We start from the raw sequence: 27,846 nt of genomic DNA, 5'->3' as shown, positions 1-27,846 counted from the left end.
CAGTAAATCAATGACAAATGCCAGTCAGACTGATGTCCAGATATTTCCAGAATTGCACAATAACAAAACAACCCATGGAAAGCAAAAATGAAATCCTTTTTTTAGTATTAAATAGATTGTTTACCTCTACAACTTAACTTAATGACTGAGCAAACTGATATAAGCATTGCAAAATTAACAGTTAAACTTTTTCACCAGAACAGTGAAACATATAGAATCATAATGACTAGTGTGGGCTATTTTTTAGTCATCATATTTGTACTATAGCTAAGCTCAAAAAACCTTTATGACCTCTTTCAAGACAGTTGAGCTAATAAGTAACTTAAAACAAGCACAGCAGATATTGATTTGGATGACAAAAACAGAGCAAATGCCTGACCGTTTTTTTTTTTTCCCCCACACCATGAGCAAACTGTCTATAATGGCACGTTTATTTTTGTTCTGTATACTTCATCTCTTCGTCTGCATTACTGTTTCGGAAAAAGTGTAAGTTGCAATGTCCATCTTTTAAGATTTTCTACGGGACAAGAATAGCCTACTGGTCTGTGTTGTCGAAAAGCAGCACTGTAAAACAAACAAAAAATAATAACTAAATGTAAACCTCCCAACCCTCAAGAAAAGTAGCCTATAGCTAGCCTATGTGAGATTGGGAGTAAGTAATCACTCGTGTTTGTCTGCAGTTATAGGCATTTATGTTTTATGTAAACTTTTGTTTTTCTCATCTGCCACCGAAACAGAACAAAATGTTGTCTTGTTTTACAGATACTTAATCACTGCACCTAAAACCTTGCGTCTCGATGCTTCAGAAAATGTTGTGGTGCAGTTGTTCGGTTATGACCAGGAAACTACAGTAACTCTTCAACTGAAGAACACACTGGCACCAGGTTATAAAGAATATGCATCTCAGTCCCTGAAGCTCAATGCCGCGAATAACTATCAAGCTTCGGCTACTTTACGGGTAGGACTGCAAAGTTAGGAGACTTAGGAAGATATTTTTGATTAAAATTTTGGATTAAATCTATTGCTATTTACAATTCCAAACAAATGTGGAAAGTTTAAATAAGCATTTGATGTTTTTGAATGATTCTTCCCTGAAAATACATTCTTCTTTTTCCCAGATCATGCCTATAGATTTCCCAAAAGAGGACAAATATGTCTACCTTCAGGCGATTTCCTCTGCTTTCACTGCATATAAAAAAATCCCAGTCTCTACTGTCAATGGTTTTCTCTTTATTCAGACTGACAAGCCGCTATACACACCCGAACAAGAGGGTCAGTATGATAAGAATCTCTCTTGCGCGTTGGAGCGAGAGTTTATGTATGAAGAGAAAGATGGCGCGAGTAAATGAAAGAGAGAATCACCTCAAAACAATGAATCTATTTGTTTTCTTAGTACAAGTGCGTGTTTACTCCCTCAACGAGGAGCTGAGGAAATCTAGACGGACCGTTACCCTTACATTCGTGGTGAGTTTCTCTCTTCCTAGCATCATAGCTACTTCACAGGAATTATGGTTTTTATGTTTGAACCTTGTTAATGTTTTAAATTGATTTTTAGGACCCTAACGGTATCAAGGTAGAGATTATTGATATGGAAGATATCAATGGAGCAAAACCACTTCTTCCACCGTTCAAAATACCCTTAAAGCCGACGTAAGAAAAATTCATTAGTCTATTATAATAAGGCTGTGTGTTTAAATGATCTGATGTTTAAATTGAAAATTGTATTAATAGTGATATTCTACTGAAGACTAGCTTTCTGGACTGCACTGTAAAAGAACAAACAAACAAACAAAAAACAATCAGGTGAAGTTTTGTTGAGAAATTAAGTCTTGAGATAAGATAATAAGCCTGTTTATGCAGTCTTTTCAATAGGATAGTGTTTTCTTTAGTTTTTCTCTCTCTCTCTCTCTCTCTCTCTCTCTCTCTCTCTGCATCATTTTTTATTCACAATGCGAATCTCATCAGTTATGGAATTTGGAAAATTGAGGCCACCTATGCCGACACCTTTAAAACAACTGCCACTGCTGAGTTTGAGGTCAAAGAATATGGTAAGACCACCATTTCAAGTGTTATGTTGACATTTAGAGTTTATGAAATCTAAAATCAATGTATGTTTCTCAGTGCTTCCCAGTATTTCAATCCAAATTGAGCCTGAATCCAACTACATCAGCGAAGAGAACTTTGAGTCTTTCCAGCTGAAGATTTTAGCCAAGTATGTTTTCCCTGTTTTATTTGACATATATACATTACCGTTTAAAAGTTTAGGGTCAGTATTGTATTTCTTTTTTATTTTTATTTATTTTGTTTTGTTTAGTAGGGATGCATTTAATTGATCAAAAGTATAAAGACTTTTACATTGTTAAGAAATTAATATTTCAAAGAAATGCTGTTCTTTTGAACTTTCTGTTCATCAAAAAATATTGAAAAAAAAAACGATCACCGTTTTCACAAAAATATTAAGCAACACAACTGTTTTGAACTTTGATAATAATAAGAAACAATTTCTTGAGCACTAAATCAGCATGATTCCTGAAGGAACATGTGACACTGAAGACTGGAGTATGCTGAAAATTCAGCTTTACCATCACAGGAATAAAATACATTTTAAAACAGGTTTGCAGTAATATTTCACATTATTAATGTCTGTACTGTATTTTTGATATGAATACAGCCTTGGTGAGCAAAACAGTCTTTTGAAAACACTACAAAATCTTACCGACCCCAAACTTTTAAAATGGTACTATCAGTTCAGTTGCTGACAATTTATATATTTGTAAATAAATTGTTTAAATGTGTGTACATTTGTGCTGACAGGTATGTCCATGGAACTCCAGTTAGTTCAGCGGATATTTTCTTGATGTTTGGATACAGTTCTCCAGAAGAAACCGTTATGATACCAGCAACATATAGCAGATATATGGTAAAGTCAGTGTTCCACTCAACTAAACATTATTTAATGGTTAATTGCAGAGAATACATTTTTTTCTGGCTGTTTTGTAGCTGACAAATGGAAAGGAGGAAGTCAACTTAAACATCAAGTCAGCTCTGTCAACCAAGCCCGATGGGCCTCAATGCCTGAGTGACATGAAAGAAAACACCTTTCTTCGTGTGACAGTTTTGCTCCAAGAGACAACTGGTAGGTCTAGTTGGTTTCAAAAACACAGGAATGCATTATCCTGAATCAAAGTATCAAGCAAAATAATTTGACAAGTTTTGAAACCCCTCTTCATTGTCAGGTGGTATCTCCCAGGAGGCAGTGCTCTCAAATGTGAAATTTGTAGAAACTCCATTTACCCTGAGTCTGACTGCAACCCCTCCTTTCATCAAACCGGGTCTACCATACACTATGAGAGTAAGAAACCTATTTTCTCCAGTAGATTCATGGTATTTGAACAAACACACACACACACACACACACACACACACACACATACACACACACACACACACACACATATATATATACAGGGCCGGTTCTAGACATTTGGAGGCCCTAGGCAACTTTATGTTAGAGGCCCCCGCTCCTAATAAAAAGCACTTTATTCCTTACCTTTTTATTTAACATTTGTTATTAAAATTTTTATATAGCTACACATTTATATATATTTGTTTTATTTTTATATGTCCACATTAATCAAACTTTAACTAAGGTAATCTCTTATTTGTTTGTTGAGGATGCTATCTTTTTTTTTTTTTTTTTTGGTAGTAATTTGTTCAGTAATTTATTTACAGTAGCCTAACAGACCTACCCACTATTTGGGATAACAAACTGTTTAGGCCTACAGTAAAATGAAAGAAAAGGAAAATCACTTAAGTAAATGAAAACCATGCCTTAATCATTTTTTGGACAGGATTTTCCCCTCCTGTTGAGCCAATTTAAACTATATTATCATATGTATTGCAATGCAATACTTCAAATATGCACTACACACTCTTAAAAATAAAGGTTCCAAAAGGGAGTTTTTACACAGTGATACCATAAAAGAACCACTTTTGGTTCCCCAAAGAACCTTTCAGTAAATGGTAGTGCACTCTAAAAAATGCTGAGTTGTAAAAAACCCAATTTAGGTTGAAAAGAGACAAACCCGGCAATTGGGGTGTTTTAAACCAGCGTTTGGGTTAAATGTTTTTTTAACTCAACTATTGTTTAAAAATGACTGTATTGCTTGCTTAAAATGAATCCAAAGTATGCTGAAAATTAACATTCATTAATATATTTAATAAATTAATATTTATTAACAAGCTTAAAGCTGCAGTCCGCGATTTTTCCTCTTTGTCGCCATCTCTTGTTTGAAACCTGCAATTGCAGTCATATGCGGAACAGTTATCTGTACGTGCGTTGTGCATCGGCACAGCTCGTCAGCGCGGATGAATCTAATGTTTGCTGTCAGTCACCGCACCGGTGTGGATACTGAACTTCAGAATCACAGATTCTATGGGCCCTATTTTAACGATATAAACGCAAAGTGTAAAGCGCACTGCGCAGGTGCACTCAGGGCGTGTCCAAATCCACTTTTGCTATTTTAACAACGGAAAAACGGTCCGTGCGCCTGGGCGCATTTTTGAAATGGGTTGTCCCTATTCTCTTAATGAGTAATGGGCGTAACGTTCAATAAACCAATCAGAGTGTCATCTCCCATTCCCTTTAAGAGCGAGATGCGCTTTGCTATTTACATGGCGGAATTTGTTGGCGATATATATATATATATATATATATATATAGAGCTTGGCAAACTACGTCACTGCGCATTGCATTCTGGGTAGTCGCCGCCATGTTTTAGGTCACGCTCAGGAGCGTACAATGACAACAAATACAAATCACCAGATGAGAAAACGACTGTATTTACGTAAATTTTTTTGAGAGCTGCTTGCACTTGCTTAGAATAAATGGACTAATATTTGAATCTCTTGTGTTCATTCGATCGCCCAGTCGTGTGGCCAGGACACGACACGCATAGAAATCACACTGCCGCCTCCTATCGGACCACAAATAGGACCAAAGTGATTTATCTAGTGCAGTTTTTAATAACTAAATGGCACCGATATATCTGCCAGATAAAATAACAATATAGATTGATCTCAGCCAGCATATCATCATATAACCCTGATTTTCATGTTAAAGCATTAAGGGATAACATAAGAGCATGACCCTCTGTAATGCAGCTCTGAGATGAATTATATTGTGGAGTCGCTACACCAAGTAAGTTTTACTGGACCTAAATAGAATAAATACATAATTTCTTACCGAGACAAGCTGAACAGTGAATCAGAGGTGTTGCTTTATGAACAAGGAGAGTGATCGCAACGAGCTATATCACAAATGACAGTTCTAAACGTGTTTTCGTACATTGTTAATGGCGTGAGCACTTACATATTCAAGTGGATCAGAAGTTATTAATCTGTAATAAATACAAATGACAAAGCCACATTTTGTTCAAGTTTATTTTCATTGAGTTTCACTTTCACCATTGTGTCGTTTCTAAGCTGGAAGGCAGAAAATGAGGGACATTCTAACGCATGTGAAAATGCATAACGTGGCTTAATTTACTAAAACAGTGTTATTAACCAACTAAACTTAGTATGCTTTATTAGTTTGGTGTTTACTATGTACAGAAAAGCAGATAAGCCCAGAATATGAACGCAACACATTTAACACATACGCATTTTCATCCCATAAAGAAAACGCTTAATGGACAGTGACTTAACGTGTAATAAGACGCATTTTGTTCATATTCTGGGCTCATCTGCTTTTCTGTACATAGTTTCTATGGGAGGAAAGCGTTTAACGTGAAATTAAACGCGTTGCGTGGGCTATTAGTATGATGTTTACTTACATTACGCCACATTAAGCGTTTTAGAATGTCAAAATGGCGCTTCATTTCACATCCGTTTTCCACGCTGGTCAGTATATGCAGATAGTTCATAACACAGCCAGCGTTCACCATTCTAATATGTTTTTAACTGTATAATATAAATTTTAACATCTTCCTCCACTATTTCCCAGTCTCTACTGTACTGACGGTGACCTAAAGTCCCAGAATGCAATGCGTCGCTGACGTCACGTTCCCAGACTCTATATATATATATATATATATATATATATATATATATATATATATATATATATATATATTAGTGGTGGGCCGTTATCGGCTTTAACGTGCTGCGTTAACGCGAGACCCTTATCGGGCGATAAAAAAAAATATCGCCGTTAATCTATTCTCAAAGTTGGGTTGGGAGCTGGGTCTATACTACGCAAGCTATGATAACTTTCACCTTGATATTTTAGCGCGGATGTATACCTAGCCGAATTGACCCTTCGCAAAGACGCGCCCCCCTTAGTTACTATTGCTTTGTCCGACAAGCCGTGGCGCTGTCACGCCAAACACAGTGATAATTGCATCACGGAGCAAAGAGGATACTGACAACCAGTGTTGGGGAAAGTTACTTTTAAAAGTAATGCATTACAATATTGCGTTACTCCCTAAAAAAGTAACTAATTACGTTACTTCGTTACTTTTTATGAAAAGTAATGCGTTACTTTACTTTTGCGTTACTTTTTCTCACCGGGGCTGGGCTTGCTTGTTTGTTTGTTTTTTAATAACAACAAAAAAGTTCTATTTTTGGCAAAAAAGGCCCTTTCACACCAAAAGTGAAATCAATAAGCCTCAGGCTGAAGGAAAAGCATATTTACACCTGTACAGTAGAGGGCGCAGCTCAAACAAACCTTTCAGATGTGCTGCCGTTCTGGATTTAAGAAGAATAGGATACAGGAGAAGGAAGTTCTAGTTCTTATTTCTAAATCTAATCTAAAGTATTTCTGCTTATTAGTATGGCTGAATTAGATATATTGAAGGTCAGCAGCAGAGACATTGGTTAATAATTGAGATTAAATACATAAGGTATATTTGTGTAATTTAATATATTGAATTATTACAGGTTTGCAAAAATTCTGAGATTGCATTTCACTGTTTTTATTCATTTTGAGGAATACTGAATGTTTTTGTGCAAGTGAGATGAGTAAATGCATGTTCACATTTAGTCTAGAACTACAATAACCATCATGCTTACACAGCGCACACAATATCTCTGCACTTTATTTCTCACAACATGGGGACAACGTCAGTCAATAAATGTGAAAAAGTAACTTGCGTTACTCATTTGAAAAAGTAACTTAGATATTTTGTTGTAAATTGAAAAAGTAATGCGTTACTTTACTAGTTACTTGAAAAAGTAATCTGATTACGTAACTCAAGTTACTTGTAATGTGTTACCCCCAACACTGCTGACAACACGTCGACAGACAAGACAGAGCAGGTTACTTATGATATTTAACAAAGTCCCAGCTTTAAAACTGTGTAGTTTAAGAAATTCAAACAATAAAAACCGTTTTGTTGCTCTTTAATGTGCCGTTACCATGGTCGTGACAGATTGCTGTAGCGCCTCAGCTCAAGAGGCTCGTAAACCGATCATCTTTTATAACGAGTCCATTTATAGCATCATATAAGTTAAACATGAATGAACATGAGAATCAATGTTGTTTCAAACACGGAAAGATGTCAATATACACAACTTTTCAAGTTTAACTCCACCGAGGTTAATCTTCTAACTCCTATCTGCTTTGTCGGACAAAATAACGGATTACTTTTAGTCATTTGCTGCGTCCCAATTCGCCTACTTATACTACGCCCTAAAAGTATGTACTCTTTCTGTGAACAAAAAGTACTTACTTTTGAGTGTGTAGCAAAAGAAGCTTTGGGGCATACTATTACGTCATACAATTGCGTCTTTGCTCTGTCGCATCCAGTCACCTTAAACTGCCCTGTCAATCGTCTTACATCCTCCACATTTCATTTAGCTAATTTCCTACCGTATCAGAGAGAAATGCAGCACGTTGATCTGCAGTCGCGAGTCTTTCATGTGGAGAACTCTCCTCATATTAATGCATAATGATGCATTTAAAAGTTAATGGCCAATCAGATCTTTATAAAAGTCCACACATTGGTATTTGCAGATGAAAAATAACACATATAACATTAAATAAATAAACATTAAATAAAAAAAAAACTGATTATTAGTCACTCAAACAACCTCTCAGCGTCGATCGTGCATATTCGCCATGTTTTGTAGTTTTTAACACTTTTTACTCGTGTTTGTAGTTCTGAACTGAATCCTCGTCCAACGCGCAATGAGTTGTGGGCAATATTAGCCTATAGTGTGCACGGATCCACACTTCGAAAATCTACCGGAAATAGTAGACCATCCAGGGACTTTTGGCGTACTCTTTTCAACATACTATGCTTTGGGACACACTTAGTTTAATCTCACATACTATTTAGGATGGATAGTATGGACATTGGGGCGCAGGGACAATTTGGGTATCTCACATATTCTGAATGTCTTCAGCAGAATTCAAATGAGCCATTTTAATCTAGATTAATCTAGATTAATTCCAAAATTAATCTAGATTAATCTAGATTAAAAAATTTTTATCTATGCCCACCACTAATATATATATATATATATATATATATATATATATATATATATATATATATATATATATATATATATATATATATATATGTGTGTGTGTGTGTTTTATCCATGCGAATATTTTGGGACCCATAGGTCTTGGTGAAGGATCCTTTGGGTAAACCAGTGAAAGGTGTGTCAGTCAAGACAACGGCAACAGTAATTACAGCTAACAATGAACGAGAGGACCTCAAATTTTTAGGACACCATGATACAATGACAGTGACGAGTCAGGGAGATGGAATTGCTTACTTCACCTGCAATATACCTGATAATGTGAAAGAAGCTGAATTCACTGTGAGTAAATCTGTGGCCAAGAGTAGGTTCAAAAGATAGAGACAACAGTTTAATCATTGAATTATTTATTTAGCATTATAATATGATATATATGCTAAATGTACATTCATATTGTGATCATTTCAGTTTGAGACAGAAGATCCTCGTTGGAGTCAGGCTCCACTTAAACTAAAGGCTGAATCATATGTGTCTGTCAACCATCGTTACCTGTACATTGATTTACATGATGGATCCTCAGTATTTGAAGTTGGACGGTACATTAACATCAAGATTTTCTTTCATTATCGTGACTACCTTTCTCTTGAGACCTTCAGCTACCAGGTAAAATAATAAAAACAGATTTGTTGGGTCACGACAGATTTATATATAGTTAGGTCCATATATATTTGGACACAGGCACAATTTTTGTTTTGTTTTGTTTTTTCAGGTATTTATCAAAACGTATTCAAGCTATAGTTGTATAATGCATATGGGCTGAAAGTGCACACTCTTTAATTTGAGGGTATTTACATCCAAATTGGAGGACGGGTTTAGGAATAACAGCTCTTGAGAGTAGCCACCCCTCCTTTTTTCAAGGGACCAAAAGTAATTGTACAGTTGAATCAAAAGTTGTTTCATGGACAGGAGTAGCCTATTCCTTCATTATTTCCTAATCAATTAAGCAGGTAAAAGGTCTGGGGTTGATTCTAAGTGTGGTATTTCCATTATTACTTTACAAGCCTCAAGAATAGTAAGGCCAGATTAGACTTTGCCAAAAAACATCTAAAAAAGCCTGACCAGTTCTGGAAAAGCATTATTTGGATGGATGAAACTAAGATCAACCTGTACCAGAATGATGGGAAGAAAAAAGTATGGAGAAGGCTTAGAATAGCTCATGATCCAAAGAATACAACGTCATCTGTGAAACACTGTGGAGGCAGTGATAGCATGGGCATGCTTGGCTTCCCGTGGCATTGGGTCACTGGTGTTTACTGATGATGTGACAGAAGACAAAAGCAGCCAGATGAATTCTGAAGTGTATAGGAATTCAAAACACACCATTTTTGAAGGAAAATAAGTGGAATATTCGGCATTGGCCGAGTCAATCACCTGATCTCAACCCGATCGAGTATGCATTTCAATTGCTGAAGGCAAAACTAAAAGTATTAATAAAAATATTAAAAATGAACATTTTTTTAATGATTATTTTAATTTGTCCAATTACATTTGAGCCCCTGAAAATGGGGGGACTGTGTAAAAAAATTCCTAAATTGCAGTTCCTAAAATTTTAACTTGATATTTTTGTTCAACCCCTTGAATTAAAGCTGAAAGTCTGCACTTCAAATTCATCTTTGATGTTTCATTTTAATTTTATTCTGGTGGCATACAAAGACAAAAGTATGAAAATTGTGCCTGTGTTTAAGCTCACATTATATATTTCTTGTGTTTTTCAATGGTAAGTAAAAACACCATAATTTAAAAGTTTGGGGTCGGTAAGATTTCTTGATGTTTTTTAAAAGAAGTCTCATTCTCATGAGACTAAATTTATTTGATCAAAACAGGAATATTGTAAAATATTGTTATGATAATGGTTTTCTATTTTAATGTTTTAATATGTAATTTATTTATGTGATGGCAAAGCTGTATTTTCACCAGGATGGATTTTCAGGATTCTTTGATGAATAGAAAGACCAGCATTTATTTTAAATTGAAACCATATGTAACATCATAAATATCTACACGGCCACTTCTAACATAATAAAGATTATCTTTAAAAAATAAATAATCACACTGACCCCAAACTTTTGAATGGTACATAATATATATTTCTGGTTTCACAGACAGGACTAAGCCAGGATTATGCCTTAGTTCATTTAGGACATTTAATTAGCTTTTATAAACATGCCATAGAAAAAACATCTTGGTGTGCATCTTGAGACAAAACAATGTCACTGACATATTTGATATGCCAGTGCAAGTTGCTTTCAGTTAAAACAGCTCAAATATGAGTTTTAGTCTGAGATGGGCTTAAGCCTTGTCTGTGAAACCGGGGGATTACGCATTAAACAACATTTTTTATATCTACTTAATATGTAATTTTGCGGTGGAGTAGCCTATAATTATGTATTACTATTGTAATTAATTTATTGCATAATTTGTAAAAATATTATACATTACAATATGTAAGTGTTTTAAATGGTATCAATCTTAATGTGCTATAAGTATTTCAGTGAATCATCTACTGACACAATCTTTTTTTTGTTTTTTGTTTTTAAAGATAATTTCCAGAGGAAAAGTCGTGCAGTTTGCCACAGTTAAGCGTGTCAGTGAAAAGAGTCAGAGCCTTAACATTAAGATCACCCCTGACATGGTGCCGTCTGCTCGGTTACTGGTGTACTATGTCCTGTATGGGGAGGAAAGAGCAGAGCTGGTGGCAGACTCTGCATGGATTGATGTGAAGGCTAAATGTGTTAAAAATTTAAATGTAATGCGTTTTTCTCTGTCATCAGTAGTTGTGATGTGTTTTATATTATTTATGAATTGTGAAATCATGACCTCATTGGAATATATTTCAGGTGGACATATCAACTCTCAACTCACAGTATAAACCAAAAGATAAACTCGAATTAAGAGTGTCAACTAAAACTAGAGAAGAGTCACTGGTGGCTTTTTCTGCTGTAGATACGGCCCTGTACAACCTTAAATCTAACGACAAAGACCCTCTGAAAAAGGTGAAATAGCAGATTTGTTCAAAAAGAGGTTGAATATGGTCAACTTTTTTGTGTGTGGAAATGACAATGAGAACATGTGGATGATGCTTTTAAAAACAAAAACTACAAATCAAGGTCATGATAAAAATGAGTGATGATATGTGTTGTTTCTCATTGTTGCAGGTGCTACAACATGTTGAGCGAAGTGACTTGGGTTGTGGAAGAGGAGGAGGCAAAAATAATGCTGATGTGTTTGACCGTGCTGGCCTTATGTTCATCACAAATTCAAACGCCATGGCCTCAAGTGCAGGTACATGCTCACTTGTAAAGTCAATGAGTGAGTGTGACTTGTTACATCAAAACATCTTAGTAGAGGATGAGATAATTTGTTGAAACACTGGCAAATGTATTTTCTTTTCTTCTTTTTTAGAGGGGGCCTGCTCAGACATGGTTAGGTTGAAGCGTTCACCAGTCCTAGGGGAAAAGTTTGAAGCAAAAGGTCTGTTTGCAAGCATTTCTTGTTTGAAAACAGTAACATTATACACTAATAGCCTTTTTATCATTGCAACATCATCAAAATTCATTTATGCCCACATGTTTGTTGTACAGCCAAAAAGTACGGGGCATTCAAGAAATGCTGCTTACCTGGGGCACGCAGTATCCCGACGCTTGAAACCTGTGGGGATCGTTCTAAGAGATTGCCTCTTCCTGAGTAAGCTCTTTTAATGTGACACTTACATGAAATCATATTTTAGAGATCTTTTTGAGTTTCATATTATGTATTTAGTTTTTTTTTTTTTTTTTTTTTTTTTGTCATTACTGCCATTTGGGTTGTAGTACCAATGTTACGTAAATTACATATAATAGAATTTACATAATAAAGTAATAAATAACATTATTAATTTAATCATGTACATTTTTTGTGAGTTCATTTAAATGGCAGTCACATGCTTTAACTGAATGAAACATATATATGTTTGAATGGAACTATATATTACAATGAAACTATATATTATACTTTAACATTAGCCTGTATCTTTACGCTGTGTAAAGTATCAATTTATGACTAATCTTTCTGACAATCCTGTAGAAAGGCTACTGAGGACTGGAAGAAAATGTGCCAGCGTGCCTTCTCGGAGTGCTGTGAATTTGCTATAAATCTCCGTAAAGAGAATGTGGATAAAATCATTCTAAGTCGTGGAGGTATGATTGTTACTTATGTGACATCATCAACATAATGAATGTCTATAGTAACTTAGATGACTAAACATGTAAAAAGGCAGGATCTAAAGTTCTCCATTACGTAATGCAGCGATCGACTTTTTGCTGGATGCGATACCATCTCAGATAAGGAGCTACTTCCCTGAGAGCTGGTTATGGGAGGAACACACCAGCAAGTAAGAAAACTGTCTGAACATAGTACCCTCTGTCTAATTGATAATCTTTATAATAGAATTTTGAAAAATATTCTTAAAATATATCCAATCTATCCAATAGGATTGCACTGCTAATTAACTAATTTAAAAGACATTTACAACATCTACATATGAGTGAAATTACTCTCTTTTTGTTAAATTATTCAGTTATACCTTTCATTTTAATCCGTTTAAGGTCTGGGTCAGTAAGCATTACCAAAAATCTTCCAGATTCACTGACTACATGGGAGCTGAAAGCAGTTGGGGTATTCAGTGAGGGTAAGGCAAAAAGCTGGTTCGAAATGATTTGTTTTAGCATCATCTGGTGGTTGAAAAAGGAAATATGTGTAGCCAAAAGCTTCTTTAAGATGAACACAATCAGAGATATATTTAAAATATCCTTAGTCCTCCAAGGTTTATAATGGTTGTGAATGGCAGCCCAAATTTTGAAGACAAAAAAATGCACCTATCCATAAAAAATGAATCTGTACGACTCCATATGGAGGTACACAATGCCATGATGTACACTATGCCATGACGTACTCTAGGTTATAGCATAGTACGTAATGTCATTGTGTACTACGTCATGGAAGTTAACACTTTTTGGACGTATGCATCGAATGCATATGGCTGCCAAGCTGAAAGCTCATTATTTTACTTTATAAAGTTTTAGATAAGGATATTTGTCTTACATGAACGCATCGATTCGATTCAGAAGGCCTTTATTAACCTCCTGGGGTCGTATGGATTATTATTTTATGGATGGTGGAATTTTTTTTTTTTTTTTTTCTTGTCTTCAAAATTTGGGCTGCCATTCACAACCAGTATAAACCTTGCAGGACTAAGGACATTTTAAATATATCTCCTATTGTGTTTGTCTGAAAGAAGATAGTCATATACACCTAGAATGGCTTGAGGGTGAGTAAATATGGGATTTGGGTGAACTAACCCTTTAACTCTTATTATCGCTTCAGTATTTTTTATATGCATTGATTAGAATTACCTACTAATTAATTACAAATTACAGTAGCACATTCTACCTTAAAGGCATAGTGCACACAAAAATGAAAATTCTATTGTCGCTTATTCACCCAGCCATCATTCCACACATGTATAACTTTCTTCTGTGGAACACACAACGGTAGTTTGAAGACTGTTTAGTAATTAAACAGTTTTGATTTCCATTGACTTCCGATGTATGGACAAAAATACAATGGAATGAACAGAAACGGAAACAGAAACTGTTTGATTATCAACATTCTTGTTGTATTTCACAGAAAAAAGAAAGTCCCTTTAAGACTGTAGATCTCTGACTGTATCACAGTATGCAGTGTGCTCAGCTTTACCTTACATTTCTACTGTAAATGAACCCTGGTGAAAAATCCAGCTGCAGCATTATTGGTCATCAGCATAAGGTATGTTTTCCATGCTGGGATTAGCATGGGATGCTGGTTGCTAATTTGCTGGTCCCCAGCATGGGAAGCGGGAGTGCTTGTGGTCCAGTACTAACCAGCAAACCAGCCTGGACCAACATGGCTGATTTATACTGGATTTTTCAGCAGGGAAGAACCGGAAATAATTACAGCCACACTTTTTAACATTTGTACTTTTACACATAATGAGGTCATGTGACAAAATACTGTTTAGTATTCTAACAATAGGCGTAAGCTTCACAAAAACAGCGTTCATTACAAACTGTGCATTCAGGAAATAATCCAGTATGCATACAGACCTTTTGGAGTGTTTTTGATTAGAATTTCAGACTTTCCTGTTCCTTTGATCAGGGATCTGTGTGTCAGATGAAAAGATTCAGGTGTCCCAGGACATTAGTGTGGATGTTCCCTTGCCATATTCCATGGTTCGTGGAGAGCAGATTGAGCTCAGGGGTTCAGTCTACAATCAGCGTTCTTTAAATACTTGGGTAAGCGGTTCACTTTTCAGAAATAACACTTTTTCATTATTCTTTATAAACTACACTAACGTAAAAAAGTTTGGGTTAGTTTTTTTTTTTTTTTTTAATGATTAATACTTTTATTCAGCAAGGACGCATTAAATTGACCTAAAGGGAAGGTAAAGACTTTATGCTCTTTTGAACATTCTATTTAATGTTCTAACGTTCGTTTCCACAGAAAATATTAAACAGCACATCTGTTTTCAACATTGATAATAACAAGAAATGCTTCTTTAGCAATAAATCTGAATATTAAAATGATTTCTAAAGGATCATGTGACACTAAAGACTAGAGTGATGATGATGAAACTTTACCTTTGCCATCACAAAAAACAAAATACACTTTAAAATATATTAAAATAGAAAACATTTTAAATTGTAATATTTCACAATATTATTGTTTTACTGTATTTTTTATCAATTGGTGAGCATAAGACACTTCGGTTACACTTTATTTTAAGGTGTCATTGTTACAGTGTAATTATATATTTATGTACTGAGTAATATTAATTAACAACATGTACTTACTATAGGGTTAGGGTAGGATTAGGGTTTGGATGAGGGTTATTTGCATGTAATTATGCATAATTACTATGGTAAGTACATGTAACATATGTAACAAGGACACTGTAAAAAGTGTTAGACTTCTTTCAAAAACATTAACAAATCTTACCGACCCCAAACTTTTGAACAATGGTGTATATAGTATATCTAATATATGTGACATTATGGTGATAAACTCATTACAGTTTTTTTTCTTTCTGTATCTTTCTATATCATGAATAGTTCAGTGTGACCCTAACGGCAACAGAGGGAGTATGTGTATTTCATGGAACTCAACAGCAGAAAAATGGAAAGCCAAATGAAATCAAGGGGCAAATAGACAGTCGTTCAGTGGCTTTGGTCACATTCTACATCATGGCCTTGGAAGCGGGCACTCATACACTCACTTTCACTTTAACAACTAAGTGGGGGGGTGAGACTGTGGTCAGGAAATTGAAAGTGGTGGTAAGAAGCAATACACAGTCAGGACTGTAGCTTTGTAACACTGTGTAACTACTCTCTAAATACATACAAACTAAATTTTTAATTCTGATTTGAGTTAATATTTTGAAAGTTACAGTGTGTTTTCATTGTACATTGATCTCTTTTATTTCAAAAGAGTACAGTATATATGATTCCTCATGATATTTTTGCCTTAAAATTGAGAACTAAACCAATCATATTCCAGGTTAGTTTGCCTGTGATTATGACATGACAGACTAATGTTCTTGTACTTCACAGCCAGAGGGAATTAGAAAGGAAATACAAAGTGGTGGAAGAATAGATCCAAATGGAGTCTTTGGTAAAGACATCTGAAGAGTAACAGCATGCTCTCTGCTCATGTCCCGATGGAGTTTCACACCATTTTTTTTCATTTCTTAGGCACTTCCATGCGAAAAATTGAGTTAAAACATGTAATTCCACCAAACATTGTACCCAAGTCAACTGTGGATCGTATTCTAACAATTAATGGTACGATGCCTGTGAAGCTTGAACACATTTGTGCAGATGCTAAATGACACTTTCTACACTATACTATAGAGAACGTCTCAGGTTACGTATGTAACCATGGTTCCCTGAGAACAGGGAATGAGACACTGCGTCGAAACGCATATGGGGAATGGCACACGTGAACAGATGTCTGAAAGCCAAGTATCAAATCTCTCCAATTTTATTGGCCAGCGACAGCCTATGACATCATCATAGCGGAAGTATATAAGGAGCGCCTAGAGAATCAGTCAGTATCTTATTGTCTGAGGGACTGTTCAGCAGGCAGCCCCGGAGCATGGCAAAGAACGCAGTGTCTCGTCCCCTGTTCTCAGGGAACCATGGTTACATGCGTAACCTGAGACGTTCCCTTTCGAAAGGGAACTCTACACTGTGTTGAAACGCATATGGGGAACGATGTACCCATGCCGCCATGCTTGAGGGGAGTGCATGCCACAATGGCTAGACAAACGTAAAAGCAGTTTCGTCAAGAAACGCCAGAGCAACCCACCCTCGGGTCACACAAAGGCTGTCAGTGACATCTTTCCTTATGGCCAACAGCCCAAGCTAACCCCAGAGGCCTTCTGCAGAAAGCCTACCAAGGCTGCTCCAAGGCTTCTGGGACCAAATCTTCTGAAGAAAGAAGGTCCCTTTAAGGGAATGTGGCTAAGAATTCAACAGGAACCCCAGCCAGCCACTAGAAGGGGGACATAGTCACCCGAAATGCCACCAGGAAGGCCGACCTGGTCTGACAAAAACCTAGTCTTTGGCCAGCAACCTGTCTAAACACAGAGTCTCAACAACGCATTCTTCAGAGAAGACAGCGAGTAAGAGTGACTGCAGAAGGCAGTAAGCAACTCAAACCCGAGCGTAGAGACTGGCATCCGGGAGAGCAGAACTCAGCTGAGTGCTCTTAACCCTCTTATTGAGGGGAGTAAACTCTGCTCAATCCTAGGATCTACTCAGTGCCTGATTATTTGCACTGAGGAGGCTGTGCATTCAAGAAAACCCTGATAAAGGGGAGCACAAACTAGACAGGGGTCTGGTCCTTAAATGGGAGGCCTCATAGAAGCATTCAACCAATGACCAGCTTAGGGAGCTAAGCACTATATAGGACAACCCTAACCTAACAGATTGACCATACTGTAGGCACACAATCATCGAGGCCAACGAAGGAGCCTACAACATGACAATAGTTCTACATAGCGTAGAAAACTCATGTTTATTCTGCTTAAGTTACAACCCCAGAAGTGGGAGTGGGAGTGGGAAAATCCAAGGGCAGCCTGTCAAGGCCACACACCTCGAACACTTATCTTGCTGGGAGCAAGAATCTACCACATGTATAGTAACAGCAGATAAGACTGTAGAGTACCCACACAACAGTCTATCCAACACAATATAACAAGCAGTGTACTCAGTAAAAGCACCTTTTACTCTTTAAAGCAAGAGGAGTACAACTTACGGCATCATGGTCTGCAGGAGGCCCAAAAAACGGCCTACAACTTCAGATAGACACGTAACATCAGTTCGTGACAGTGTTTCAAGCTCCAGGGAGGACAAAAACTGAACTACAGAGAGGTTCACTAAATAAACTCAACCTGGGCCAAAGGTCACTGAGCAGTGTACTCAGTAAAACACCTTTTACTCTCGAAGCGAGAGTACACATTTACATACACCAACATGCTCTCAAAAGAGGCCCACATGGCGTTAGCTAGTGGCAACTAAAGTTCTAGGAGCAAAATAGAACCAACCTACTTAATGAGGAAGCTATTTAGCTCGACTAGAGCTAAGGAAACTGACACAAACCAACAAGCCATATACTCAGTAAAAAACCTTTTACTCTCTAAGCAAGAGGAGTATAACATACGCCATCGCGTCCTAAGGAGACCCCAAGACAGGTCTATGATTCCAAACAGACATGTGGCATCAGCTTGTGGAAGTGGCTATTATCCCACACAAGCCATCAGGCCATGCACTCAGTAAAGCACCTTTTACTCTTAAAGCAACAGGAGTACAGACTCCGCCACAATACTCTGAGAGAGGCCTCAAAGTAGGCCTACTACTAACAGAGACGGGCGTAGCCAATGGCGAAACAAAAACAAAACCAGCACAGAACTGTGCCAACATGCTAATTGAAAGGAGGCCTTAGCAGGGCCTACAACTTCAACAACACATGGCGCCAGCTAGTGGTTATAAAGGGGACCAAGCTCAAAGGGGACCAGCTCTAAACCCAACTAGTTTACTAGCTTAACTAGTAACTAGCTTAACACAATCTGAGCTAAGTCTACACATTCCAACAGGCAATGTACCTAAATACAATTACAGGGTGCACAACAACATGCTACCATGGTCTGAAGGAGGCCTAAAAAGGCCTACTACCTCACACAGACATACGGGCATAGACCTGTGGCAGTGCTAAATTAAGTGAGCAAAACTCATGAACATCTACCAACAATGCTTGTAAAACACAAGCTACCATACTAAAGAAGGCTCAATCTACCAGAGCCTACAACTCCCGCAGTATATGTGATATAGCTGTTGTGGCAGTGATCAAAGCTAAAGGGAGCTAACAGAACTAAACTGAAAGTGAGGTTCCCTACACCAAACACCAAAACCCTAAATGGGGAGTACAAATAGTCACCATGCTCTAAAACAGAGGCTAAACACAAGCCTACTACTTATGAGAACAGGTACTAACCTGTGGCAGCACTAAGGCCGTGTGTCCACCAAAGCATGTTTTCCAGTTGCTAGCGTACTTTTTCAATTGTTTTCAATGGGAACACCGCGTTTTTTAAACGCCAGGAGCATAACAAGGCACTGAGCATCTTTTTCACGCTCAAGCGCTGAGAGCTAGGCGTTTTTTACCAGTTGCCTCAAGTTGAAGAATGTTCAACTTTGAGTAAAACGCTGCGCTCATCATTTATTTAGCCATCCAATCAGAATGGAGGAGGGGCGGGACAAATACAACACTGACCAACTGTCATAACATTCTTGCTGTACTGCGACATCAACAAACAGAGAACGAAACAAAATGGATGAGAAATAATATTGCTGGTCTCCGAACATACTTAGCAAGTAATTCCACATTGTGTTGACATTTTTAGTCTGAAACAAATTACCTGCAAAATCAGTTATAAGTAACAATGCCGCGTCTCAACTGAAACAAACCGCTGCGCAGCTGAAGTGCGCTCAAGCGCTCACAGAGAGGCGTTTTAGGCCCCATCCATACGAAGCCGGAGCTTACCCCAATCCGATCCTTTTTTTTTCCTCGTTTAAAAAAAAAATCCTGTCCACACGGTGCCGTATCAAGAAATATCTGCGTCCACAGGAAACCAGTGAAACGGCTCAAAATGATGTTGTATACATTTCAGACCATTATGTGGCGCTGTAATTCTGTCACAGAAATGCACTTAAAGCAGCAAAGGAGACATGGAGCATGCGCATAAACCTTGCACGCTGAATACAAACTATAGCAAAGCTTACTGTGTGTTCACACCGCCAGCGGCGAGAGCGTCAAAGTGACAGGAAGTCATTCATTTTCAATGAGAGCCGGCGGCGAGCGGTGCGGTTCGTCTAGGACGGTGAGAGCATCGAGGAGAATTGAAATCAAGTCAACTTTATGGTAATGAGCTATGGCGCGGTTCGGCGGCAACCAGTCGGAATGTAGAGGTCCTCGCTTGAGAGGATTCCGATTGGTTGCCACAACTAGTCATATACTTTGACCCTCCCACCGGCGGCGGTTTGAATGAACAGTACAGCGTTGTTGAAATAACGCTTTATTTTGGTTCAGTAGCTTCTGCAGCACGAACACAAGTATGTAGAGTCTGCTATTGCTGTTGTTGGTGCTATTTTGTGGTGTTAGCGCGTCTGACTAGGGTCGACACGTGGGGTGATGACATCATCGTTTCAGAAAATATACGGATTGCCCCGTCCACACGATAATGCAAAGACGGCATTTTCAAATTTATCCACTCTGGGACCCAGTTTCAAAAAATATCGGTTTCACCGTTCAGAAACGCTGGATCCGTGTGGACGAAACGCCTATCCGATAAAAAATTTGTGCGGTTTCACTGAAACGCGTCTTCGTGTAGAAGGGGCCTTAATCAGACCGCCTAGCATTTTCAGCTGGCTAAAAACGCTTTGGTGGACACACGGCCTAAGAGTAAAGCTCACATATGTGTAGGGCAAAAACTAGAACCCAAAGCAAACATAACGCTTTGTTATTCATACATGCTATCCTGAAAAGGATAAATGCTCTCACCCGACAGAAAAACATCTTTACTGAACCCTAGAGAACGGGAGCTAAAAATAAGCTTTCACCGCAACCTCAAACTTGAATGCTAATTCAAGGGGTTCAAGGGAAAGTCAAATTCATAGCATGAGTCCAGTTCTAGAAAGTGGGGCCTAGCATCATGGCATATACTTATCTTAAACAAAGATAAGGGCCTACCACCTGAGACAACTGCATCAGGGAGGCTCATGACAGCCTACTACCTTAGCTGTTATCTTTTAGCCATTGCACCTACACTATTAACAAGGGGGAAATAAGCTTATGGCCTAACAACTCCCTGAGGAGGAGGTCAGAACTAGGAACTATACAACCTAACAAGGGATAGTAATACAAAGGGTGATTTATAATTAGAAACACCTAATCCTAGTCCTAGCCTAGGCCACTAAGCTGTGGGCCTGCAAGGCCGCACGAAGCATAGATATGCCTGGGCTTCACCTCTGAACTTCACTGGAGAAGAGGAAATTAAATAAAGCGAAGCTCAACAAGCAAACAATGTCAGGCGGCCGAGAGGCCAACACTAGACAGAGATCTAACTGAAGTGAGCAGTCAGTTTTTCCCAAAAACCCCTATACTTTTTCCGACTACATGCTCAGGAGAAACTATACAGGAAAACAAGGTCAACATATTTTGAAACACAAATATAGACCCAGCTTACCTTCCTGCGGCTCGAAGACCGAAGACTCCTCTTTTCCTTTTCTTTTCACGAGAGCCTCTTCACTATCAAGCCAGAAGGCAGGCCTTCAGAAGAATATCCATCATGGGCCCAGCCATCAGCCTGACTGTTTAAGAAGCGCCTGAGCATGTTAAATGAATAAAATATATATATTCATATATATATGCCCCCAAGGCAGCTGCAGCCTGCCAGAAACACGTCCCACAAACTCCAGCAGCTCCGCATACACAGCAGCCAGAAGAGAGCTTGCTGCCGGACGCGATGATGTCAAAAAACGGATGTCATCATCATCCAACAACTCATCCTCATCAGCCCCAGGGGCTGTGAGAGAATATAACTCTCTCAAACTTCCCAACGAGCTCACCTGCGAGACCCATGATTGCAGCCGCCGTTTTGCCTCAGCACAAATGGGGCCAGAATCACCAGGCACAGATACGGACACCTCTTCCCTCGAGAAGAGTGCCAAACGAGACCGGAGCATCCCCATAGGGAGACACTCACAGTAAATAACAGAAAAACACAGACAGCGCCCTCAAGCACTGTCTATGCACGCTCCTCTCCCAGACAGAAACACACAGAATGTGTATATCACCAAGTGTCATAAACCTAGGACACGGGTGAGCACATTCTCTGAAATGTTTGTAAGGCATAATATAAGATCCCCTTACCGGATTCGATGAAATCGCTATCAGACAAAACAGTCCCGAAAGACAAAAAGATACTGACTGATTCTCTAGGCACTCCTTATATACTTCCGGGTCGCGCTATGATGATGTCATAGGCTGTCGCCGGCCAATAGGATTGGAGAGATTTGATACTTGGCTTTCAGACATCGGTTCACGTGTGACATTCCCCATATGCGTTCCAACGCAGTGTAGAGGGAACTACTATAGTACTGTAGTAGAACCACAGAACTAAAACAGATTTCTGCGATAAAGTTTCTTTTATAAACTGCATAGATTAAAAAATGATTATACTGGAGGCTCCAGAGGCCCTATATGTGTTTTATAGTGTGGAAATGTTGCCAAGTCACACTTTGTAACTCTTCATGTTCAGGTGAAGTACTGGGAGAGCTTCTGTCAATAATAAATAGCCCAGAAGGTTTAAAACAGTTGACTAACCTGCCATGGGGAAATGCAGAGATGGAGCTAATGGGTCTCCTGCCGATCTACTATGTCTACCACTACCTAGAAAAGACAGAGAAATGGGACATCCTGGGGAAAGAGTCAGCTGCAAGTGAAAAGGAATTAAAGAGGAAGATGCAAGCTGGTGGGATGTTTGTTTCAGTAGAGTAGAATAAAAATTGTAGAATGATTGTAGTTTTTCCCCCTCACATTTCTTGTATATCATGTTTCTTTTTTTTAAATTATTATACTTTTTTTATTCAAAATTTGCTGTATACTCAGTTTCAATATAACAGTAACAATTTAAGGATAATTTCCATCTTATAATAATTACATTTTGTTTTTACTGGTACAAAGTAACTATATCAGTTGTTGTCAGTATAATGAACTAGCTTTAATGACTCACTGTTCCTTTACAGGCATCACCAGCATCATGTCATATAAGCTGAAGAATGAATATGCTTTCAGCATGTGGTCGAACAAGGACAAATCAGCTAGTACCTGGTAAACAACTGCTCAATTTCTTTCTCCTCATTGGCAACTGAAAAAAAATCATTGTCTCAATGTTTTAAAAATTCAGATAGCAATACATACAGATATTAAGTACAATTTATGTGCTACTAACATTCTACTGAAGGTGTAATGCTGTAAAATCTTCTTTAGGGTGACGGCTCTTATAGCCAAGACTTTGGCTGACATGCATGAATATGTCTCTTTGGAGTCTGAAGTGCTGATCAACACCATCTATTGGCTAATTAAAAATCGTCAGAATGATGATGGCTCGTTCTATGAGAAATCACAAACCAATCCAATAAAACTCATGGTATGTGAAGAAAATAAGTGTTAATGATATTATACTGTATATTTCAGTGTTTTGATCAAGATTGTCTTGTTTTTTAAGGGTGCCGGACCAGATGTCACTGAAAAGACGGTCTTCCTCACATCTTTTGTCATGATTGGAATTAAAAATGCTCTGAAGGTCCCAAAGGTTAACATACAGGTATGACTGGCAGTAAAATCTGACCAATCAGAAACTTAAATGTGGGATTATTCCTTATTCAGTCAGTAAATAACAGCACAATTGTTTCTCTAGGCCTTTAAAGATGCTTTAGATCATGCCGCGCAGTACCTCTCCTCTAAGTCAAAGAAGACTGAAAGTTTATATGTTAGAGCCATTGCATCCTATGCTCTGACACTGGTAGACATCCATAGCATGCCAGCAGTTGGTCTTTATGAAAAAATCAAACAGCAGGCTCAAGTTAAAGGTAAAATCTTAAAAAATAATAAAAAAATAAATAGGGGTTAGACCCTCTCACTTTTGACCAATAACTTAAAACAAACAATTTGTCTATACATCTTGCATTTTCAGGAAACCCAGCTACAGTTCGTTTCTGGGAAGACTCTAAACCTAAGAAGGATTCATTAAAACCCAATGATGTGACAGCAAAGACTGTGGAAACAACAGTTTACGTCCTGCTTAACACTTTAGTCAGAGGTGATTCCACCTATGCAAAGCCCATCCTGAACTGGTTAACACAAGACCAGAGATACGGAGGGGGCTTTCATTCAACACAGGTACTCCAATTCAATATATACAGTATATTAAGTTTTTAATGTTGTGTTTATCAAATGTGATCTGACTTTCCTCAAATTTTCAGGACAGCATTCTTACTTTGGAGGCCCTTACCAAGTACAGCATTTTAGCCATTCAAGCCACCTTAGACATGGTGGTTGACATTGAATACAAGACTAAAGGTGACATCAGCAGAATCAAACTAACTCAGCAAAAGCCTGTGGTTAAACCAATAGAGGTATTAATTTTTTTAATGATGTTAAAATTGTTAAAAATTATTTTCATTTATTATTATTATTTATAAATTATTTATGATTTAAATGGTATTCTTCTGTTTTCTTTGAAAAGGTGACCAAAAATGATGATATAATAATCAAAACGGCAATGAGCTCTGGTGTTTCATTTGCCAAAGTAAGTGAGCTTGTATTTAACATAGGTACACTGTTTAAATATCAGTATCAGTTATTGGTTGATATTAATAATATATATCAATATTGGATATTTATTTGCCCACCCTCATTTTCATCTATTTTTACATTTAGACTACCTCTGTCATCTTCTAGCGTTCGCTTAAAATTAATTTCAGATCTCAAAGTGATTTTTTTTTTTTACTTTTCAGGTTATAGTGTAATAATGCCCAAATTTATAATTTAAAATTGATTTTATTGATTTTATTTGTTTTTATTTGCTTTCACAAAATAGTATAGTCGAATTTTAATATATGCCATTGATCAGTATATCGACCGGATTTTTAAAAAATATATTTTTTAAAACATTCATTTTAAAGGATCGTCATTTTCAATGTATTAAATAAACACTGCAACGTTAGACTTCTTTTTAAATATCCTATGCATGGAACCAAATTTATTTATTGTTTTATTTATTAACCTAATTTTTGACAGCTGACAACAGTCTACTATGAGATGACAGAGAGCAATGAAAATTGCCAATTTGAAATGTCAATTGACATTCATGACAGTGTCCCATTTTCAGATGGTACGTTCTGTAATTTTGTCTTCTTTTATACACTCAGTTGTCTTTTTAAATGAGCTAATTTGATTTCTTTGTGAGCAGATCCTATGCTTTTGTCACAGAGAATTGTGGCCTGTGCAAAGTAAGTCTGTAGAAACTCCTACTAAGACGTTACATGTTTTAAGTGTCTTAAAACAATTGCCATTAAAAAAAATGCCATTATGTGTAAAGATACAAGCCACATGAAAATACATTTGAAACGGAGTCAGGACTCACTGTGATGGAAATTTATTTGCCAACCGGTGTGATCCCAATCCAGGAGGATCTAGATATGGTGAGACACTAAATGCAAATACATTTCCATAGAAAATCCATTGTTTTAGTAAAACTGTAGAGACATTTTATGTTTCTATATTTTGCAGTACCAAAATGGACTTGAGTCTATGATTTCCAACTATGAAATAATGGGTGACCAAGTCATCCTTCAAATAGATTCGGTGAGCATTGCTGGACAAAACAAACTTTTGGATTCTCGCTATTTGCATTATGGTGTGTATTTCATCTTGTAGAATATTTCTACTGCACAATTTTTATCATGCAGATACCATCAAAAGATTTCTACTGTGTGGGTTTCCGTATTCAAGAGGAATTTGAAACTGGCATGACCAGAGCCTCGGTATTCAGAGTTTATGAATTTTACAATCAAGGTATAGCGTTTCCACAAATGTTTGATTTATGTCAGGCTGAACTGATTTTGGCTACATAAAACGAGCTTTCTCATCTCATTTTAATAGAAAATAAGTGTATGAAGTTTTACCAGAAACAAAGCCGCAAACTACTGAGACTCTGTGAGGGAGACCAGTGTCAGTGCATGGCAGGTAAGCCACATAAAAGCAGAACAAAACAGAAATAAGCAAAAAAACAGAAATTAAACAGCTATTAACAAAAATAATGAATCATTTTTATTGTATCTCACTTCTTCGCGCCCCTGGCAGTCTGGTATTTTTGCCAATTCAGTCTTAAAACACTCTCACAACAGTCATTTACCCAGATAACATTTTCCTAACGTTCCCATTAAGTTCTTTCTGAATGTTCTCTGAATGTTCAAGATGTCGAGTGTTGAAATGTTCTAAAAATGTTTTTTCTTGGTTATACCTGAACTTTAATGGAACATTCCATTTTATCATTTTTGCCAAACATTATGGGAAAAATACTTTTGAAAGTCCTCTAAACGTTCTGAAACAAGTAGAAACATTTAAAAACGTTCAGAAAAAAACGCTCCATGATCGATGCATAAATAGTGTTTTTGTGCTAACGTTTTGAGAACATTTTACAGATCAGATAACTTTAAATGAATATTCTATTAATGTTCCTGGAATAATGTTTGTTCATAACTTTTAGAGAACCTTGACAGAATGTAAGCCAAAGTTCTGAGAATATTCCCTTCACAGCCAAACAGCCAGTGTTAAATTAACACTGACAGTGTCACCTGGTGTTTATATAATTTGATGTGGATTATATAAATGCTGGCATTGTTCATTTAAACCTAAAATTGTTCATTTAACACTGGAGGTTTTACTGTTTGGGTATACTGCTGTCGCCCATGAAGTTACCATTTACATATATGTGTACTGAGTTTAATGTATCTGTGTTAGTATAATAACAATTTATCTGTATTTCCATGTCCTTTTTAAAATTAGCGGAATGCTGCAACTTTAAATCCACCGTTGATCCCACAATCACTGCTGAACAGCGCAAAAATGATATGTGCAAAGAAAGCATGAAATATGGTAAATACTGATCCTCATGAAGCTTCAGGTCACATAAAAATCACAAGATGTCACATGATCAGTGGTATACATTTGCACAATGATGCATGTCATTTAATGTTTTTTCCCTTTTTTCAAGCATTTAAAGTGGCAATTGAATCCTCTGTGGCAGGAGGAGATTTTGTGACCTACAAAGCAAAAGTTAAAGCAGTGCTCAAAAAAGGCAAGAGTATATCAAATATGATCATTTGTGTTAATATATTATAAAGTTTAAGTTGTAAATGATTTAAAGTAAAATTATCTGAATAAACAATGAAATAAGTTGCATATCAGCTTCAATCAAGAATTTCTCTTCTGCAGAACAAACGGACGACTTAAAAACAGATTCAGAGATAGATTTTGTGAAGAAGGCAACTTGCACTGAAACAAATTTTGAAGTTGGCAAGCAGTATCTGATCATGACTGCTGAGAGTATAAAGATAAAAGTGGATCGTGCTTATAAGTGAGTTATTTTTTGCTTTCTTGCTTTCTTGCTCATGTTTTAAAAATCACATCATAAGTAACAAGATTTTGGGCAAGACTATATGCCTGTCCCACCAAAAAATATTTGCAATTTTTTGTAAAATCATCATAAATTCCTTAAATCTGTTACGTAACACCTTGAATTAGTACAACACATTATAAAGTGAGAGTGTTTCACATTAATTAATCAGCTATTATGTAGGCTACAGAAGCCTCAGAACTGATTTTCTTATCATATCATGTTTCAGGTATAAGTTTCCTTTGGACTCGCATGCTTGGGTGGACTGGTGGCCACTTGAAGCTGACTGCAGGAATGATGCCTGCAAACAATACACCCGTGTTTTGGATGATTTTGAATTTGATTTCTTATTTTCTGGCTGTGATTAATTGTAAATTGCAATGTCAATAGAAGAGATAATTCTTATGCATGTTCTTATTCAACATCCTCTGACTAAGAATAAACAGAAATGTTCAATAAAAAAATGTTTTTTAGAAATTCTAAAA

The 27,846-nt window shown here is 37.1% G+C and overlaps 1 protein-coding gene across 2 annotated transcripts; it reads left to right on the top strand.

Annotated features, from left to right (window-relative positions):
- The first annotated feature begins 338 nt into the window (after nucleotides 1-338).
- c5 (complement component 5) lies at nucleotides 339-27,846 on the top strand. Of its 2 annotated transcripts, XM_048190088.1 has the most exons (42): nucleotides 340-486; nucleotides 763-958; nucleotides 1,119-1,272; nucleotides 1,394-1,464; nucleotides 1,556-1,650; nucleotides 1,966-2,048; nucleotides 2,122-2,212; nucleotides 2,815-2,920; nucleotides 3,001-3,136; nucleotides 3,237-3,352; nucleotides 8,632-8,832; nucleotides 8,959-9,153; nucleotides 11,090-11,296; nucleotides 11,388-11,543; nucleotides 11,706-11,832; nucleotides 11,953-12,021; nucleotides 12,132-12,234; nucleotides 12,613-12,725; nucleotides 12,835-12,919; nucleotides 13,134-13,216; nucleotides 14,722-14,858; nucleotides 15,675-15,896; nucleotides 16,173-16,233; nucleotides 16,314-16,403; nucleotides 22,439-22,651; nucleotides 22,926-23,010; nucleotides 23,170-23,329; nucleotides 23,408-23,506; nucleotides 23,600-23,771; nucleotides 23,876-24,081; nucleotides 24,165-24,317; nucleotides 24,428-24,490; nucleotides 24,982-25,075; nucleotides 25,154-25,193; nucleotides 25,283-25,385; nucleotides 25,474-25,548; nucleotides 25,653-25,758; nucleotides 25,846-25,929; nucleotides 26,752-26,841; nucleotides 26,960-27,043; nucleotides 27,181-27,322; nucleotides 27,591-27,846. In XM_048190088.1, the coding sequence occupies exons 1-42, from the start codon at nucleotides 353-355 to the stop codon at nucleotides 27,727-27,729; spliced, it is 5,139 nt and encodes a 1,712-aa protein (XP_048046045.1). In that variant the 5' UTR covers nucleotides 340-352; the 3' UTR covers nucleotides 27,730-27,846. The 2 variants fall into 2 exon arrangements, with proteins under 2 accessions (XP_048046046.1, XP_048046045.1); XM_048190089.1 differs by lacking the exon at nucleotides 27,591-27,846 and having other exon boundaries at nucleotides 339-486; nucleotides 26,960-27,042; nucleotides 27,179-27,324.

The sequence above is a fragment of the Megalobrama amblycephala genome, linkage group LG4 (genome assembly GCF_018812025.1).
Source record: "Megalobrama amblycephala isolate DHTTF-2021 linkage group LG4, ASM1881202v1, whole genome shotgun sequence".
NCBI classification, from domain to species: domain Eukaryota; kingdom Metazoa; phylum Chordata; class Actinopteri; order Cypriniformes; family Xenocyprididae; genus Megalobrama; species Megalobrama amblycephala.
The sequence above is the reverse complement of the archived record's forward strand: the minus strand, read 5'-3'. Positions and strand labels throughout refer to the sequence as shown.

What these genes read in the sequence shown, in the direction of transcription:
- c5 (XM_048190088.1), top strand. Translation starts at nt 353, where the DNA reads ATGACAAAAACAGAGCAAATGCCTGACCGTTTTTTTTTTTTCCCCCAC. An exon ending in GGAAAAGTTTGAAGCAAAAG is followed by an intron (nt 12,022 to 12,131) that starts GTCTGTTTGCAA and finishes TTTGTTGTACAG; the next exon opens with CCAAAAAGTACGGGGCATTC. An exon ending in AATCATTCTAAGTCGTGGAG is followed by an intron (nt 12,726 to 12,834) that starts GTATGATTGTTA and finishes TACGTAATGCAG; the next exon opens with CGATCGACTTTTTGCTGGAT.